The 16,492-nt window shown below is 44.3% G+C and overlaps 2 protein-coding genes across 4 annotated transcripts in view; one reads left to right on the top strand and one right to left on the bottom strand.

The window, feature by feature from the left end:
* The window catches only part of ANXA7 (annexin A7), a 57,714-nt gene that overhangs the window by 23,654 nt on the left and 17,568 nt on the right, over positions 1-16,492 (bottom strand). For both annotated transcript variants that reach the window (XM_054033799.1, XM_054033800.1), the window contains 4 exons: positions 16,176-16,230; positions 6,836-7,064; positions 4,519-4,626; positions 3,180-3,223 (listed from right to left, as the gene is read on the bottom strand). In XM_054033799.1, coding sequence (XP_053889774.1) covers positions 3,180-3,223; positions 4,519-4,626; positions 6,836-7,064; positions 16,176-16,230 — 436 coding nt within the window. The remainder of the gene's footprint in view (positions 1-3,179; positions 3,224-4,518; positions 4,627-6,835; positions 7,065-16,175; positions 16,231-16,492) is intronic.
* PPP3CB (protein phosphatase 3 catalytic subunit beta) overlaps positions 1-16,492 on the top strand; it is a 133,071-nt gene that overhangs the window by 114,682 nt on the left and 1,897 nt on the right. The window contains exon 15 of one of the 2 annotated variants that reach the window (XR_008445607.1): positions 143-1,090. The exons of the other annotated variant lie outside the window; for it this stretch is intronic. The gene's annotated coding sequence lies outside the window, so the exon portion shown is untranslated. Of the gene's footprint in view, positions 1-142; positions 1,091-16,492 lie in introns of those variants that run through there. 2 annotated transcript variants of the gene reach the window in all.

Genomic DNA, 16,492 nt, shown 5'->3' with positions numbered 1-16,492 from the left:
CAAATAATTATTTAAAATTCTGTTCTTATCAGTAGGATTTGATAGTTTACTCTAAATTCTCGGGGAAAGAGGAAAGCCTCATATGCAGTTAAAAATTAATTATTATGTAACTCCTAAACTTTTGTTTGATTTATTTTCAAAGGCTGTTGAAAACCTGAAAAGGATTCAGAAAAGAGCGACTAGAATTAGAGGTCTGGATAATGTGCCTTACAATAAAAGACTTATGAAGCTCCATCTATTTAGCTTCTCAAAGAGAAAGTTATGAGGTGATTGAATCACCTCATAAGTACCTATATGGGGAAAAGATTCTGATAGAAGAGGACTCTACTCTAGTAAAGGCATAACAAGAATCAATGCCGGGAAACTGAAACTAGAGAAATTAAAGTGAGACAAAAGTGCAGATTTCTAAATTAAGGTACTTAATCACTGGAACAGCTTACCAAGGGATGTAATGGTTTCCATCACCTGAAGTCTTTAAATCTATATTGGATGTCTTTCTAATTATGTTCTAGCTCTACCACAAACTATGGGCTTGATGCAGGAATTAATGGATGAAATTCTGTATCCGGTGTTACACAGGTCAAACTAGATGTCCATAAGGGTTTCTTCTTCTTCTGTTCAGAGCTTCATTAAATATTAGCATGGTGCAGAATTTACAGTCAGATTATAAATCTGGTCATTAAATTACCAATGCTTTGTTTTTCTGTTCTATATATTACCATATAACCTATGAGCCAGTTGTCTGAATAATCTTATGTATGTAACCATGTCCAACCACGCTGCCGCATTCCCCTCATTCTCATTTATTGTGTCATGTTTATAATCTAGTTTGTAAATTCTTCGGGGTGGGTACTTTATCTAACAATCTGTTCTGCGAGACACCACGTACACCTTTGGTCTTGGTACAAATAAATAAGAAGAACTAGAAAAGAGGTTTTTAAAATTGCATTAAAGCATGGGTTTGATTGTAGTCACTTGCTAAAGGCATAAAGCCACTTCTGGTTTCAAAGTCATACATTCCTCCAGGATGGCAGATATGGCCCACTCACTAATCAGTGACACTTAGTACCAATGCAAAAAGCCAGCTACTGTCAAGATCTGGCTTGGAGATTATTTGGGTGCCTATTACACACACACACATACACACACCCCTCTACCCCGATATAACGCGGTCCTCGGGAGCCAAAAAATCTCACCGTGTTATAGGTCAGGCCGCATTATATCAGGGTAGGGAGAGGAACCGCTCCCTGCCCCAGCTCACCTCCGCTCTGCCTCCGCCTCCTCCCTGAGCGCGCCACCGCCGCTCCACTTCTCCCCCCCCGCCACCTTCCAGGCTTGCCTCGCCAATCAGCTGTTTGGCCCGGCAAGCCTGGAAAGGGGGGGGGGGAGAAGCGGGGCTGCGGCGGCGCACTCAGGGGAGGAGGCGGAGATGAGCTGGAGTGAGGAACAGTTCCTCTGCGCCCTCCCTTACTTGCTGCAGCCCCCCTGCCTCAGCTCACCTCCACTCCGCCTCCTCCCATGAGCGCGCCACAGCTCCGCTTCTCCTCCCTCCCAGACTTGCCATGCCAAACAGCTGATTGGCACAGCAAGCTTGGGAGGAAGGAGAAGCGGAGCTGTGGCACGCTCGTGGGAGAAGGCGGAGCGTAGGTGAGCTGGGGCAGGGTGGGTGCCAGGGAGGGCTGCAGCAAGTAACGGGCGGGCCAGAGGAACTGCTTGCGGTAACACGAATTCGGATATAACGAGGTAAAGCAGCCCCGTCCCCCGGAGCGCTGCTTTACCGCGTTATATCCGAATTCACATTATATCAGACAGTATTATATCGGGGTAGAGGTGTAGTATTTTTTTACATGGCTTAGGAAAGATTTGTTTAACTCCTGTTATAATAGACATCAAATCTCCTTCTATCCCTCACTTCAATTTAAGTATTAAAACCTTTATTTAAAAAAGAAAAGAAAAGCTTGCTTTACACATTGCTGAAATTCTATTTATGACAAACTGCTGTTGTGCATATCACATGGAACATCAAAGCAAATTGCACCACAGTTTTACCTTAAAAGGTGTAGATTTTTTAAATTATTATAAAAAGTAAGTTAAAAAAACACTGCTTAAGTACTGTTTTTAGAATTTTGAAACATACCATTCCAATTATGTATATGTTAGGATTGTTATTGCTTTTTGAAAACACTTAATGGAAAAACTGCTCACAGCACTAGGTTTCTGATAGAAATAAATTTTAAAAAGAGGCTCAAACTAAGTGATCGATAATAAGGTCAACTTAAACAGCAGGTGTAGCTAAACTTGCATTTTATTTTCCCACAAATTACCACAATTTGGTTTTTTTGCCCACCCAATCCTGCCTGCAACAAAATATATGTTACACGCCCCTGCTATTATGGTAGTGGATCCTGCAGGACTCTATCTCAGACTGTCTTTTGTACAAGTTTTTTCCTTCCCCTGCATTGTGTATAATAGTAACACTATAAATTATTTCAATTGCCCAGCTGTGCTATATTGTACTATTGGCAGCGCAAACGATAAAACCATGAACAAAGAAGTGTTTTTCCATTGAAGGGAAGTTAGCCATTTTCCAAGACTGTTTGACAAAGTAGAACAAATTTATACCTCTCCTACCAGCCAAACTTTCCCCAAAAAGTGTATTAGTTAAACTGATTTACAAGTAACTGATGTGATAGCTGATTTTGAAACATTCTGTAACTGGAAATAAAAAGAAGCCATTCGTTTTGAAAACTTTCAGTCAAATCCTCATCGCAGTGATGTCACTGGCAACACTGACCAAGATTGGACCTTTATACAAAATTCAAAGGGAAAGTCAAGCATGTGCTATTCAAAAATAGAATTAGACACATACTGCAGTATTTGGTAACATAGTAATACTCAGGATTGCAAAGAGAATCTGCCTTACATGTTTCCTATCCACTCAATGCATTTGACTATACAGGACTGTATCCTCTCATAGCAGTTCTTCTGGTATCATGTTGCACATAATACATAAAGGGCTATTACTGAACAGACTGTAACACTGTCTGCAGAATTACTACCAGCATCTCCCCTTCTCTGCCCACCCACCCAGAACTATTGTAAAGAGACAGACTGTCATTTTCCCCATGAAAACGGCAATGTACTGCTCAGTTTTATTATGAAAGTAGTACAATACATACCTGACTAGGCACTGGGGAAGGTACTTGTCCACCAGGGTATCCCACTTAAAGGAAATTTTAAAACAAAGCAAAAGAAAAAGGTTATTTCTTAATACAGAGTTAAGATACATTGTAGTATCATCTTATTTCATAATGCATCACTTTACACATCTATCAACTTTGCATACATAATCTCTGTTTTCACACATGAAGTTGCCTATGATACTCAGCAAACGGCAGCTCTTGTGGAAACCATGGGAATGACTAGCAACAGCAAATAAGCCACAGGAGTGGCTCCAGTATACACGCTAGTAAGAAAGCATCAAGAGTACTAAGCAATTTTACTAGTGCTGTGGGAGCTAGTGAAATCTCTCCCTTCTAATCCCTGCTCCCTATGACAAAAGCCAGGAAACTCAGAGCTAAGGAACAACTGGTGTCCAAAAGGAGCTTAGCAGTTCAGTATTAAAGATATTCTAATTACTACAGCTGACTAGAGTGAAGATTAAATCACTTACAAATGTCTTAAATATGAAGAGTGATACACTGACAATTGTTAAAGCAAAATACGACCAAAGTAATCTGGTTTTCCATTAGAAAGCATTGGAACATGTGTATTTTATTCTTCGTATGTAGGTGGGCATACAAACTTGTGTTATGTTAACAGTGGCTTAACCACTGTTAAAGTTAGTGAAGCAATCTTAAAAGAACTAAGATGGCCCTCATAGCTGTCCCCATTCTCAGTCTCTTCTAAGTGCTACTCTTAAGCGCATTCAAGAAGATAGCTGCCTAGCTGACAACTGAAAATCCTTAAAATGTCCTTGACACACATCATTTACATTCACTGGGTTGCCTTTAAGCACCTGCCTACGCCTCCTTTACACTTCCCCCTACTCCCAAGTGCTTAGTTCAGTGTGGGCATAGAGATTTACTCTTGCTGCTGAGCACTGCACATATTTCTCAGGGCTATGCAGAAGCGTCTCCATACAGGCACTGATCACTAGTGCATTCTGGTTTTCACAATTCATCAATGGCCTTCAGGATCAAGAAGCAACAGCATCCCAAACACTATATGAAAATAAACAGCAACAGGAAGTGTGCCTTTTCTGATATATGTAGTATTTATTTAGATTTGAGTTCTCCTCTCAGTCATTCATTGGTCTTAGAAATCATCAGGAGTTGTCTGTCCTTCATAAGAACATACATAGCATCCAATTGCAATAGCTAAGAACAACAGAGGGAGCTGAGGGCATAATTTCAGGTTCTTAACCTGGAATTCCTTGGTGCAACTCTTAGGTATATGACTTTTTTGATATCTGACTAGGATGGCACACACAGGCACATGCACACCCCCATTACCTACCTGGTATTTGTGCTGGTCCACCTCCCACATAGGTTTGAGATGGAGGTTGAGGATAACCACCAAAGCTAGATCCATTAGGGGGGACACCAAACCCAGGACCTGTAGGAGCTAGAGGGGAAAAAAGGGGTAAAAAAATAGAGGTTTTTTGGTCATTTAAATTTTAGTTGATTTATAATAAAAACAGAGTAGGATGTTGTGTAATGCAACTGTAACTAAAAATCTTTGGACACAGACAACAATATCCTAGTAATTTATACAAAGATTTGAAAAACTACTACCATGCTTCGTGAGTTCAGACACCAGATTGGAATAAAAGTAGTAATATTTCTGATTTACCTTCATCGCCTTTAGAAATAAGTCTGTGCAACTTTCGGGTTGGATTTACGTAGGTGAATTATTGAGAAACACATTTGTTTTTTTCCTTTGGAATAATGTTAGACTTGGGAAAACACATATATGTTTAATTCATAAAGCTTGCAGTTTGATCTTTGGTAATTGTCAGACAGAAGCAATAACACTAGTTGGGGGTTATGACGAAGTGGGACTGTTCTTAATGTGTTCTTTGAATACTGAGTGGGGAGTATTGGCCTGGGAAGGTTGCAGGGGAGTTTTGCTGGGGCTGTCTGCATAGGAGATGGAAGACTTTCCCTGAGGGAGGATACCTGAGCAGGTAACATGAGAACCGAGGAAGGGGGTTGGAGGCCAGGTGACACCTCTGCCCAGGAAACTGGACAAAGGCTGGGGGGAGGAGCCGGGGGGGGGGGAGGCTGAATAAGATCACTGGAGGGAGTTGCAGTTGGGAGCTGGCTAGGGAGATGGAGAGGAGCCCAGATGGGGCTCTGGTCCACCAACGAGGCTCTGGCCTCCCTTCCCCCCCCCCCCGCCCCCGATGGACCTAACTGAGGGGGTCCTGTTTGTCTGTACCTGCAAGACCTGTCTTGGACTGTGTTCCTGTCGTCTAAATTAACCTTCTGTTTTACTGGCTGGCTGAGAGTCATGGTGAATCGCTGGAAGCCGGGGGTGTAGGGCCTTGTCTCCCCCCACACTCCGTGACAGGGGGGTGGGGGGAGGAAAAGGGCTTTCCTGAGAATTCTATTTGGTTATTCAAAAACTGATATGTCAGAGTTTGGCTCTGCAGAGAGGCAGAGCAGGAAACAAGAAATAATAAATGTTTACCCAGACCACATGTGCTAGGAATACAATGCAAATTGACAGCTAGTGCAGATGAGAATTATTATTTTTTAAATGCGGATGAGGTAGAAAAGAAGCATGAATAATAATGTACATTCAGTATTTAGAGCCTTGCCATCAAAATTAACAAAACTTCTGAATCCACAACAATAATCCTAAAGCCCTTTCCCTAATGAAATGTGTGAAAAAATGTATTTTAATATTATACATTTATATAGTCCCTTTGATTAGAGCATAAAGCATTTGATAGCTATTAATTAAATAAGACTCAATAGCAAGAGCATAATTACTTACCCATTATCTGAAACTGAGGCACAAAAAGATTAAACAATTTGACCATGGTCACACAGCATGTCAGTGGCATAACTGGAAATATGCCTCCTGCCTATTTACCAAATGCTGGAGCTACCATATACGCTGCATTTCAGAGTCAGGAGCCAGTTCCAAGGACAGACCACCAGAACCGACAGCTGAAAGACCTTCATGTGCTTTCAGAACTTTGGTTTTCTATCATACCTGGTTTTTATCAGGAACTCGTTTAAATTAATTTTCTGATTTTTCCCCTTTGAATGTTCTCACCTAACCGTGCTCTCTAATAGCAGCTCTTTGGCTCCCTCCACAGCTCTCCTCTGCCTTTTCTCTTTGAGCACAAACACTCACTCTCTCCCTCTCCCCCGCCCCCACCTGCCCTCCCTATTCTCCTGTTCCCACTAAGTTCCACCTCTGCCCTGCTGCCAACAAAACCCAGCTTGCTGATCATGACTGGACTAGTGACAAACTCTGCCTATTCCTCTTCTTTCCTCTTCCTCATCCCTTCCTCTAACCCCAGTTAAAAACAAAACAAACCTACTCATTTGTTTGTATTCCCATCCCGTACCCTTTTGTATCATTAGATTGTAAACCCTTCAGGACACTGGTTGCTTCTTTCCACATCTGTATAGTGCCCAGCACCTCGGCCTTTGGGTGCTATTGTAATATTAATATTGCCTACTCCACAGAACCGAGCTCTGCGTGCCAGTCTCCTGCAATAACCACTAGACAAAGCTTTTTTTTTTGTATTTTCTGAACCAAATACAGGGACTGATTATGATGGAAATAACCTGTGAACAGTGTTCTTGAATATTACCTCCAGGATAAGATGGCATCCCCCCAGGTTGGGGAGCTCCAGGGTAGCCCCCCCCAGGTTGGGGAACTCCAGGATAGCCTCCAGGCGCAGGGTATCCTGCAGCTCCTGGGAACCCACCACTTGGTGGCACTGCAGGATATGCACCACCTCCCACAGGAGGGAAGCCTCCAGGAACAGCAGGATAGGGATATTGACCAGCAGGTGGATAAACAGACTCTTGTCCTGTAGGCTGAAAACAGATAATGGAGAGAATACTTGTGTATCTGCTAGAGACAGACAAGGGAATAAAGACTCTCTCTCTCTAGCTACCAAAGTATGCACAACTTAATTAACAATAAGGTCTGACTTAACAAAGAAGAGAAATTCAAAAATCTGCATTGATGAACTTGCTTTAACTCTTGTTACTGGGTTAAAAAAAAACAGTACAGATACAGAAACATCAAAATGTATTTGCCTTGTCAAGGGTGAGCCTGATCTTTAACAAGCAAGACGAGCAGTAAATGTAGGGTTACCATACGTCCGGATTTTCCCGGACATGTCCGGCTTTTGGGGGCTCAAATCCCCGTCCGGGGGAAAATCCCCAAAAGCCGGGCATGTCCGGGAAAATCGGGAGGGAGGGAGGGCTCTGCCGCGGGGCCGGGGGGATGGTGCCGGGCCAGGAGCTGGGCCGGGCACGCGGTGCCGGGCCAGGGTCCAGGGGCGCAGTGCTGGGCCGGGGGCCAGGAGCCGGGGTCGCAGTGCCGGGCCGGGCCGGGCGCGGGGCCGGGCGGGGAGCCGGGGGCGCGGTGCCGGGCCGGGGTCTGGGCCGGGAGCCGGGCCGGGCCCGCGGGGCCGGGAGCCGGGGGGCTGGCCGCCGGGGGGTGCGCCGGGCCGCCGGGGGGTGCGCCGGGCGGCTGGGGGCCGGCAGTGCTGGGTGGGCCGGGGGTGGTCGGCCGGGGGCCGGGGCCAGCACCCCAGGGCCCGAGCCGACCCAGGCTGGAGCCGCCGGGGGGCCAGCCTGGGCCGCGCCTCCTCCCCCCACACTCCCCCTTACCTGCTTCAGGCTTCCCGCGAATCAAATGTTCACGGGAAGCAGGGGAGGGGGCAGAGACTTTGGGGAGGGGGCGGAGTTGGGGCGGGGGCGTGGGCGGGGCTGGGCCCCGTGGAGTGTCCTCCATTTGGAGGCACAAAATATGGTAACCCTAGTAAATGAAATACAGGTCTTGAAACAAGCACATTCAAAATTGACTAGGGTCTCTGAGGGAAGTTCTTATGGGTTAATAGCCATACATGAGATCTCAGAAATATGCAATCCAAAAGTTACTGAAATAAAGAGTTTGTGACTATATACATCAAATTGGTTCATTGTAAATCAGTTCTGGACAGCTACCACTCCCAAACTGCTCTGCAAACACAGCCCACATATTATGTACAGTTCATACTCATCCACTTCCTGGGATTTGGTTTTATTAACAGAAATTAACAATACAAAAAATTCTATTCAAACCTTCTCAGGCTTGGCTGCTCCCAAGTTTCCTACCTCTGGATGGCTCAGTTCACACATTAGATTCTTCCTGCCCAGAAGGCCACTCCCACCTCCCTTATATTTACTTCAGCAAAACACACTTAAGCCTTTCCCAGCAGAAGCAAAACCTGCTAGCAAAGTGGGGTATTTAGGAAAACACTATCAGTATGACTTCATGACTTCACGGCCTGTTGGGACAATACAGAGACCACACACCTCATCTTGAAGTAATTGTAATGTAAATTTCTCGCTGACAAACCTAACACTAACAGTACAACTCATTTTAGGCAGAATAGCAATCATTTCACATTTTAAAATATTTTAAGCCTAGCAAAGCAATAAATCCACAATGAATAAGCTGCAATATTTCATTACAAACTCAAATTAAGATCTTCCAATTATTCATGTAATGAAATCAAGTGTGTTTCTGGAATTGCACTTTAGCATTTCAGAGACTAACAAATTTATTAGAGCATAAGCTTTCGTGAACTACAGCCCACTTCTTCGGATGCATCTAATAAATGTGTTAGTCTCTAAGGTGCCACAAGTACTCCTGTTCTTCTTTTTGCGGATACAGACTAACACGGCTGCTACTCTGAAATTTAGCATTTCAGAATCCAGTGCAGCACTTTTGCTCATGAAAATAGAGGTTTGTAACAGACAAGGCTGATAATGCCCTTAACTATAGCTGCACAAAGGGTGCCACTAGAATTGTTAGGATACATTCTGAATATATTAGCAGATCATTGTACATAAATGATAAATGCAGCTGTGTTGTATGCACAGTACTTGAGTTTGCTGCATATGAATTATTTTGATCATGTTACAGTTCTCAAACTAGCTTAAATTTTCCAGTGCAGCTCATCCATCCACAGGCTTCTAGATTTGTTTTTGATCCTCTTCCGCTGGATTGAAGTTTGTTTTGAAGCTTTTTGGAAATGAAGACCATATAACACTCAAGGCTGCACTGTTAATCTCCATTTCCTAGGCTGTCATGAGCTATGTTTTGAAGAATGGTGACAAAATTTTTGAAATCAGTGTAATGACTGATACTTGAATTCAAAATTTATCTGAAAATCTTTATTGATCAAAATACATGTTACAAATGAAGTGTTTTCACAATCTAAATTTGACTTATAGTATGCACTTGTAGAGTAAATGTGATGTGTCTTGCAATAATGCTAGGTAAAAACTCTTCAGTAAAGTTGGGAATGCTACTGCAAACATTCTCTTACCCGCTTCCTTTTTTGTTATTGATGTCCAACTCCTTATATGCCATATATAAGTCATCAGGAATTTCCCATTTCCCATTTAATATTATTTTAAAGGGACAAATCCACTTTAAAAAAAATCACACTTCTGTCTGAAAACATTTTGCATTATAATATAATAAATTGTTATAGTAAATGCCTAACATTGCTATAACTGAAAGAGTAGAGAAAAGGTATTTCGCTTCTTTCAGATTTGTTTTATTTGTCCATCTTGACAGCACTTTGGATATAGTCAGTTTCACGGTTTCCCTTGTTTGTATGAATCTTTCACACAGAAAGTGGGTAAAGAAAACACACTTTTAAAAAAAATAATAATATATGTGATTGACAAGACAAGGCAGAAAGCTTAATGGCAGGTGTAGTATCCGAAAATACTTTTAACTCATTTTTTTAATTTGACCAGATTTCAAGCTGTGTACTTTTAAAAGATAACAAAGAGTCTGGTGGCACCTTAAAGACTAACAGATTTATTTGGGCATAAGCTTTCGTGAGTAAAAACCTCACTTCTTCGGATGCATAGAGTGAAAGCTACAGATGCAGGCATTATATACAGACACATGGAGAGCAGGGAGTTACTTCACAAGTGGCGAACCAGTGTTGACAAGGCCAATTCAATCAGGGTGGATGTAGTCCACTCCCAATAATAGATGAGGAGGTGTCAATTCCAGGAGAGGAAAAGCTGCTTCTGTAGTGAGCCAGCCACTCCCAATCCCTATTCAAGCCCAGATTAATGGTGTTGAATTTGCAAATGAATTTTAGTTCTGCTGTTTCTCTTTGAAGTCTGTTTCTGAAGTTTTTTTGTTCAATGACAGTGACTTTTAAATCTGTGATAGAATGACCAGGGAGATTGAAGTGTTCACTTACTGGCTTGTGTATGTTACCATTCCTGATGTCCGATTTGTGTCCATTTATTCTTTTGCGGAGGGACTGTCCGGTTTGGCCAATGTACATGGCAGAGGGGCATTGCTGGCACATGATGGCATATATGACATTAGTGGATGTGCAGGTGAATGAGCCCCTGATGGTGTGGCTGATGTGGTTGGGTCCTCTGATGCTGTTGCCAGAGTAGATATGGGGACAGAGTAGGCAACGAGGTTTGCTACAGGGATAGGTTCCTGGGTTGGTGTTTCTGTGGTGTGGTGTGTAGTTGCTGGTGAGTATTTGCTTCAGGTTGGGGGGTTGTCTGTAAGCAAGGACTGGCCTGCCTCCCAAGGTCTGTGAGAGTGAGGGATCATTTTCCAGGATAGGTTGTAGGTCGTGGATAATGCGCTGGAGAGGTTTTAGCTGGGGGCTGTATGTGATGGCCAGTGGTGTTCTGTTATTGTCCTTGTTGGGCCTGTCCTGTAGTAGGTGATTTCTGGGTACCCGTCTTGCTCTGTCAATCTGTTTCCTCACTTCCCCAGGTGGGTATTGTAGTTTTACGAATGCTTGATAAAGATCTTGTAGGTGTTTGTCTCTGTCTGAGGGGTTGGAGCAAATTCGGTTGTATCTTAGGGCTTGGCTGTAGACAATGGATCGTATGATGTGTCTTGGATGGAAGCTGGAGGCATGTAGGTACGTATAGCGGTCAGTAGGTTTCCGGTATAGGGTGGTGTTTATGTGACCATCACTTATTTGTACTGTAGTGTCCAGGAAGTGGATCTCTTGTGTGGACTGGTCCAGGCTGAGGTTGATGGTGGGGTGAAAATTGTTGAAGTCCAGGTGGAATTCTTCAAGGGCCTCCTTTCCGTGGGTCCATATGATGAAGATGTCATCAATGTAGCGCAAGTAGAGGAGGGGCACTAGGGGACGAGAGCTGAGGAAGCGTTGTTCTAAGTCAGCCATAAAAATGTTGGCATACTGTGGGGCCATGCGGGTACCCATAGCAGTGCCACTGACTTGAAGGTATAAGTTGTCCCCAAATCTGAAGTGGTTGTGGGTGAGGACAAAGTCACAAAGCTCAGCCACCAGGCTTGCTGTGGCCTCATCAGGGATACTGTTCCTGACAGCTTGTAGTCCATCCTCATGTGGAATATTGGTATAAAGTGCTTCTACATCCATGGTGGCCAGGATGGTGTTTTCAGGAAGAACGTCAATGCACTGTAGTTTCCTCAGGAAGTCGGTGGTGTCTCGAAGATAGCTGGGAGTGCTGGTAGCATAGGGTCTGAGGAGAGTGTCCAAATAGCCAGATAATCCTGCTGTCAGAGTACCAATGCCTGAGATGATGGGGCGTCCAGGGTTTCCGGGTTTATGGATCTTTGGTAGTAGATAGAATACCCCTGGTCGGGGTTCTGGGGGTGTGTCCATGTAGATTTGTTCCCGTACTGTAGCTGGGAGTTTCTTGAGCAGATGGTGTAGTTTCTTTTGGTATTCCTCAGTAGGATCAGAGGATAGTGGCCTGTAGAATGTGGTCTTGGAGAGTTGCCTGGCAGCCTCCTGTTCATAATCTGACCTGTTCATTATGACTACAGCACCTCCTTTGTCAGCCCCTTTGATGATAATGTCAGAGTTGTTTCTGAGGCTGTGGATGGCATTGCGTTCTGTACGGCTGAGGTTATGGGACAAGTGATGTTGTTTGTCCACAATTTCAGCCTGTGCACGTCTGTGGAAACACTCTATGTAGAGGTCCAGTCTGTCATTTCGATCATCAGGAGGAGTCCACGCAGAGTTCCTCTTCTTGTAGTGTTGGTAGGAAGGTTCCTGTGGGTCAGTGCACTGTTCAGTGGTGCGTTGAAAATATTCCTTGAGTCGGAGACGACGAAAGTAGGCTTCCAAATCACCGCAGAACTGTATCATGTTCGTGGGGATGGTGGGACAGAAAGAGAGTCCCCGAGATAGGACAGACTCTTCTGCTGGGCTAAGTGTGTGGTTGGAAAGATTGACAATGTTGTTAGATGAGTTGAGGGTACCATTGTTATAGCCCCCAGTGGCAGGTATTAGTTTAGATAGCTTACAGTCCTTTTTCCTCTGTAGAGAAGTGAAATGTGCATTGTAAATGGCTTGTCTCATTTTTGTAAAGTCCAGCCACGTTGAAGTTTGTGTAGAAGGCTGGTATTGTATGAGAGTCTCCAGTTCTGAGAGCTCATTCTTGATCTTCTCCTGTCTGCTGTATAGGATGCTGATCAGGTGGTTCCTCAGTTTCTTTGAGAGTGTGTGGCACAGTCTCTCACCATACTCAGTGTAGTATGTTGATTGCAATGGATTTTTTACCTTCAGTCCTTTTGGTATGATGTCCATCTGTTTGCATTTGGAGAGGAAGATGATGTCTGTCTGTATCTGTGCAAGTTTTTTGTTGAGGTTGATGGATTTCCACTCCATACGGCTAAATTTAGTGCCTTGCATGTTGTCAAGTATCAGGGGGTAGCCGTGTTAGTCTGTATCTACAAAAACAACAAAGAGTCTGGTGGCACCTTAAAGACTAACAGATTTATTTGGGCATAAGCTTTCGTGAGTAAAAACCTCACTTCTTCGGATGCATAGAGTGAAAGCTACAGATGCAGGCATTATATACAGACACATGGAGAGCAGGGAGTTACTTCACAAGTGGCGAACCAGTGTTGACAAGGCCAATTCAATCAGGGTGGATGTAGTCCACTCCCAATAATAGATGAGGAGGTGTCAATTCCAGGAGAGGAAAAGCTGCTTCTGTAGTGAGCCAGCCACTCCCAATCCCTATTCAAGCCCAGATTAATGGTGTTGAATTTGCAAATGAATTTTAGTTCTGCTGTTTCTCTTTGAAGTCTGTTTCTGAAGTTTTTTTGTTCAATGACAGTGACTTTTAAATCTGTGATAGAATGACCAGGGAGATTGAAGTGTTCACTTACTGGCTTGTGTATGTTACCATTCCTGATGTCCGATTTGTGTCCATTTATTCTTTTGCGGAGGGACTGTCCGGTTTGGCCAATGTACATGGCAGAGGGGCATTGCTGGCACATGATGGCATATATGACATTAGTGGATGTGCAGGTGAATGAGCCCCTGATGGTGTGGCTGATGTGGTTGGGTCCTCTGATGCTGTTGCCAGAGTAGATATGGGGACAGAGTAGGCAACGAGGTTTGCTACAGGGATAGGTTCCTGGGTTGGTGTTTCTGTGGTGTGGTGTGTAGTTGCTGGTGAGTATTTGCTTCAGGTTGGGGGGTTGTCTGTAAGCAAGGACTGGCCTGCCTCCCAAGGTCTGTGAGAGTGAGGGATCATTTTCCAGGATAGGTTGTAGGTCGTGGATAATGCGCTGGAGAGGTTTTAGCTGGGGGCTGTATGTGATGGCCAGTGGTGTTCTGTTATTGTCCTTGTTGGGCCTGTCCTGTAGTAGGTGATTTCTGGGTACCCGTCTTGCTCTGTCAATCTGTTTCCTCACTTCCCCAGGTGGGTATTGTAGTTTTACGAATGCTTGATAAAGATCTTGTAGGTGTTTGTCTCTGTCTGAGGGGTTGGAGCAAATTCGGTTGTATCTTAGGGCTTGGCTGTAGACAATGGATCGTATGATGTGTCTTGGATGGAAGCTGGAGGCATGTAGGTACGTATAGCGGTCAGTAGGTTTCCGGTATAGGGTGGTGTTTATGTGACCATCACTTATTTGTACTGTAGTGTCCAGGAAGTGGACAATAAACCCTCAGTTAGAGATTTTTCCTTAAAAAAGCAGGGCCTGATTTTCAGATGTCCTGCACAATTTCAACTTCAGTTGGAATTGTTGGTGCTCAGCACCTCTGGGAAAAAAGTTTGGTTCTGTTTGTTAAATGGAGATTTGATCTAAAAGCATTCAGCTATTCTTCCACTTCTTAACTTGAGACAGTGGCTGCTGGTAGTACTAATGATTGGAGACCCCACGGCTGGGCTCAGGGGGAGAGGGTGCGGGTATCTGAGCTGCGGTGCCCCACAGCTGGGCTCAACAGGGAGAAGGTGTGGGTATCTGGGCCAGGGGGCTGTGGCTGAGCTATGGGAGGGAGGGGGGTTGGGTGTATTGGCTGGGGGGGGAGGAGTTGTGAGTGTCTGGCCCCCCGGCTGGGCTCTGGGGGGGGGGGAAGGGTGCAGCGAAACAGGAACTGGGTTGTCATAGGGGTTTCTTTAACTCTCTACTCCTGGGGGAGTTTTCGTGTGTGTCTGTATTGCTACAGACATACTTGCTGACAGGTATTTTGAAATAAATTACCAAAATAATTGAAACTGGTGTGATTATGTAGTAGTATTTTGAAATAAAATTTGCAGACTTTTAAAATATTGTGGGCAGAATTTTTATTTTTTTGGTGCAGAATGCTCCCAGGAGTATTCAGTGGAATCTTAGATCATCCACTCATGAGTTGCAAGGGGAATGAAGTCCCACAGGCAAACGGCCAAAAAAGACAAGACAAATTAGCTAAACTGCTCTGTATCCTCAGCAAAAGACAAATCCTCATGGTGTATGAGCAAGAAGCTAGATTTTTAAAGATGCTCATTACCCACGGCTCTCACTGAAATTAATGAGCGCTGCAGTTTGCTCAGCACCTATGAAAAATCAGGCCACAGATCTACAGGGTATTACAGCTGAACCTGAACCACGACCAGATGTGTGAACTCCAGCAAACACTGATCAAGATTCAAATATCATCTGTATAATAGGCTGAAGCGAAACCCCAGATCAGAAGATCCTTGAACTTCTATATACATGGGGAGTGAGTCACAAAGTTTGGATTCAAATGTAGAGCCAAACTACTGAATAAACACTGCTCTTATGACAAGAGGCACAAGACTATCCAGAAAAACAAAGAAAATCAAGAGAATCGACAAGTTACAAAACAAATCACCAAAACTGAGCCAAGCTTTTCTCAGCCTAGCAGGGAAAACGCTGCCGTGTGTTTACACTGTGAGCTGCAAGCGCACTGGCGTGGCCACATTAGCAGCTCTTGCAACACCACAAAGAGCAGTGCATTGTGGTAGCTATCCCATTGTGCAAGTGGCTGCAATGTGCTTTTCAAATGGGGGCAGGGGAGTGTGACAGGGAGTGTATTGTGTGTATGTGGGGGGAGAGACAGTGTGTTTTGGGGGGCAGTGTGTCAGCATGCTGTCTTGTAAGTTCAGACAGCAGCAGACCACCCCCTTCCCCCGCCTCTCTCTCTCACACACACTAAAAACAGCAGCATTGCACAGTAATGTCTTGCTTTGTCCCGGAGCAGATAAGCATGCTGGCTGTCAGAAACGGAGCTTTGAAAGGGGATATCCGCATGCCTGCAGCTGAGTTCAAAACAATGACAAGAGTGGCCACTTGACTTCAGGGGATTATAGGATGTTTCCGGAGGCCAATCACAGCGCTGCAATGAAACACGTCATCCACACTGATGCTCGGGTGTTTCAGCCAGGGCACAGCAAGCTTTGTGCTTCTCGTGGAGGTGGATTACCAGGAGCGCTCCAGCTGCAGAGTCCAGGCGCTCTAAGTGCCTTGCCAGTGTGGACACCTCAGGAGTTAGGGCACCCAGGGCTGCTTTAATGCGCTCTAACTTGCAAGTGTAGCCAAGCCCTAATATTCCCTCAGCACATGGCATGACAGAGGAGAAAGTCACAAGAGTGTGGCCTATACTGCAAGTACAAGGCATTTAAAAAACAGGACATACTTACGGGATATCCAGGGAAAGCAGGATAACCTGAAGGGGGATAGCCTGGGTATGACATTCTGAAAAAGAACAACATTTTCAGTGACGAGCTTTTGGATTTGAAGTACAGTGGCATGAGTTAGTTGTTTGTGTGCTAAGTACCCATTATCTTGCTTAGCTGTGGAGGTCCGCACACAGCATACTGATATGTATGAATTTTACTTGTCAGCTACTTTTAAAAAAAAATAAAACTTTTCAATTCAGAACTTCTCAGACACATGAACCTAATGAGGCAAAAAGAACAGGAGTACTTGTGGCACCTTAGAGACTAACAAATTTATT

The sequence above is a fragment of the Malaclemys terrapin genome, chromosome 7 (genome assembly GCF_027887155.1).
Source record: "Malaclemys terrapin pileata isolate rMalTer1 chromosome 7, rMalTer1.hap1, whole genome shotgun sequence".
Lineage (NCBI taxonomy): Eukaryota > Metazoa > Chordata > Testudines > Emydidae > Malaclemys > Malaclemys terrapin.
Note: the sequence above shows the minus strand (reverse complement) of the source record. Positions and strands in the feature narration are given on the sequence as shown.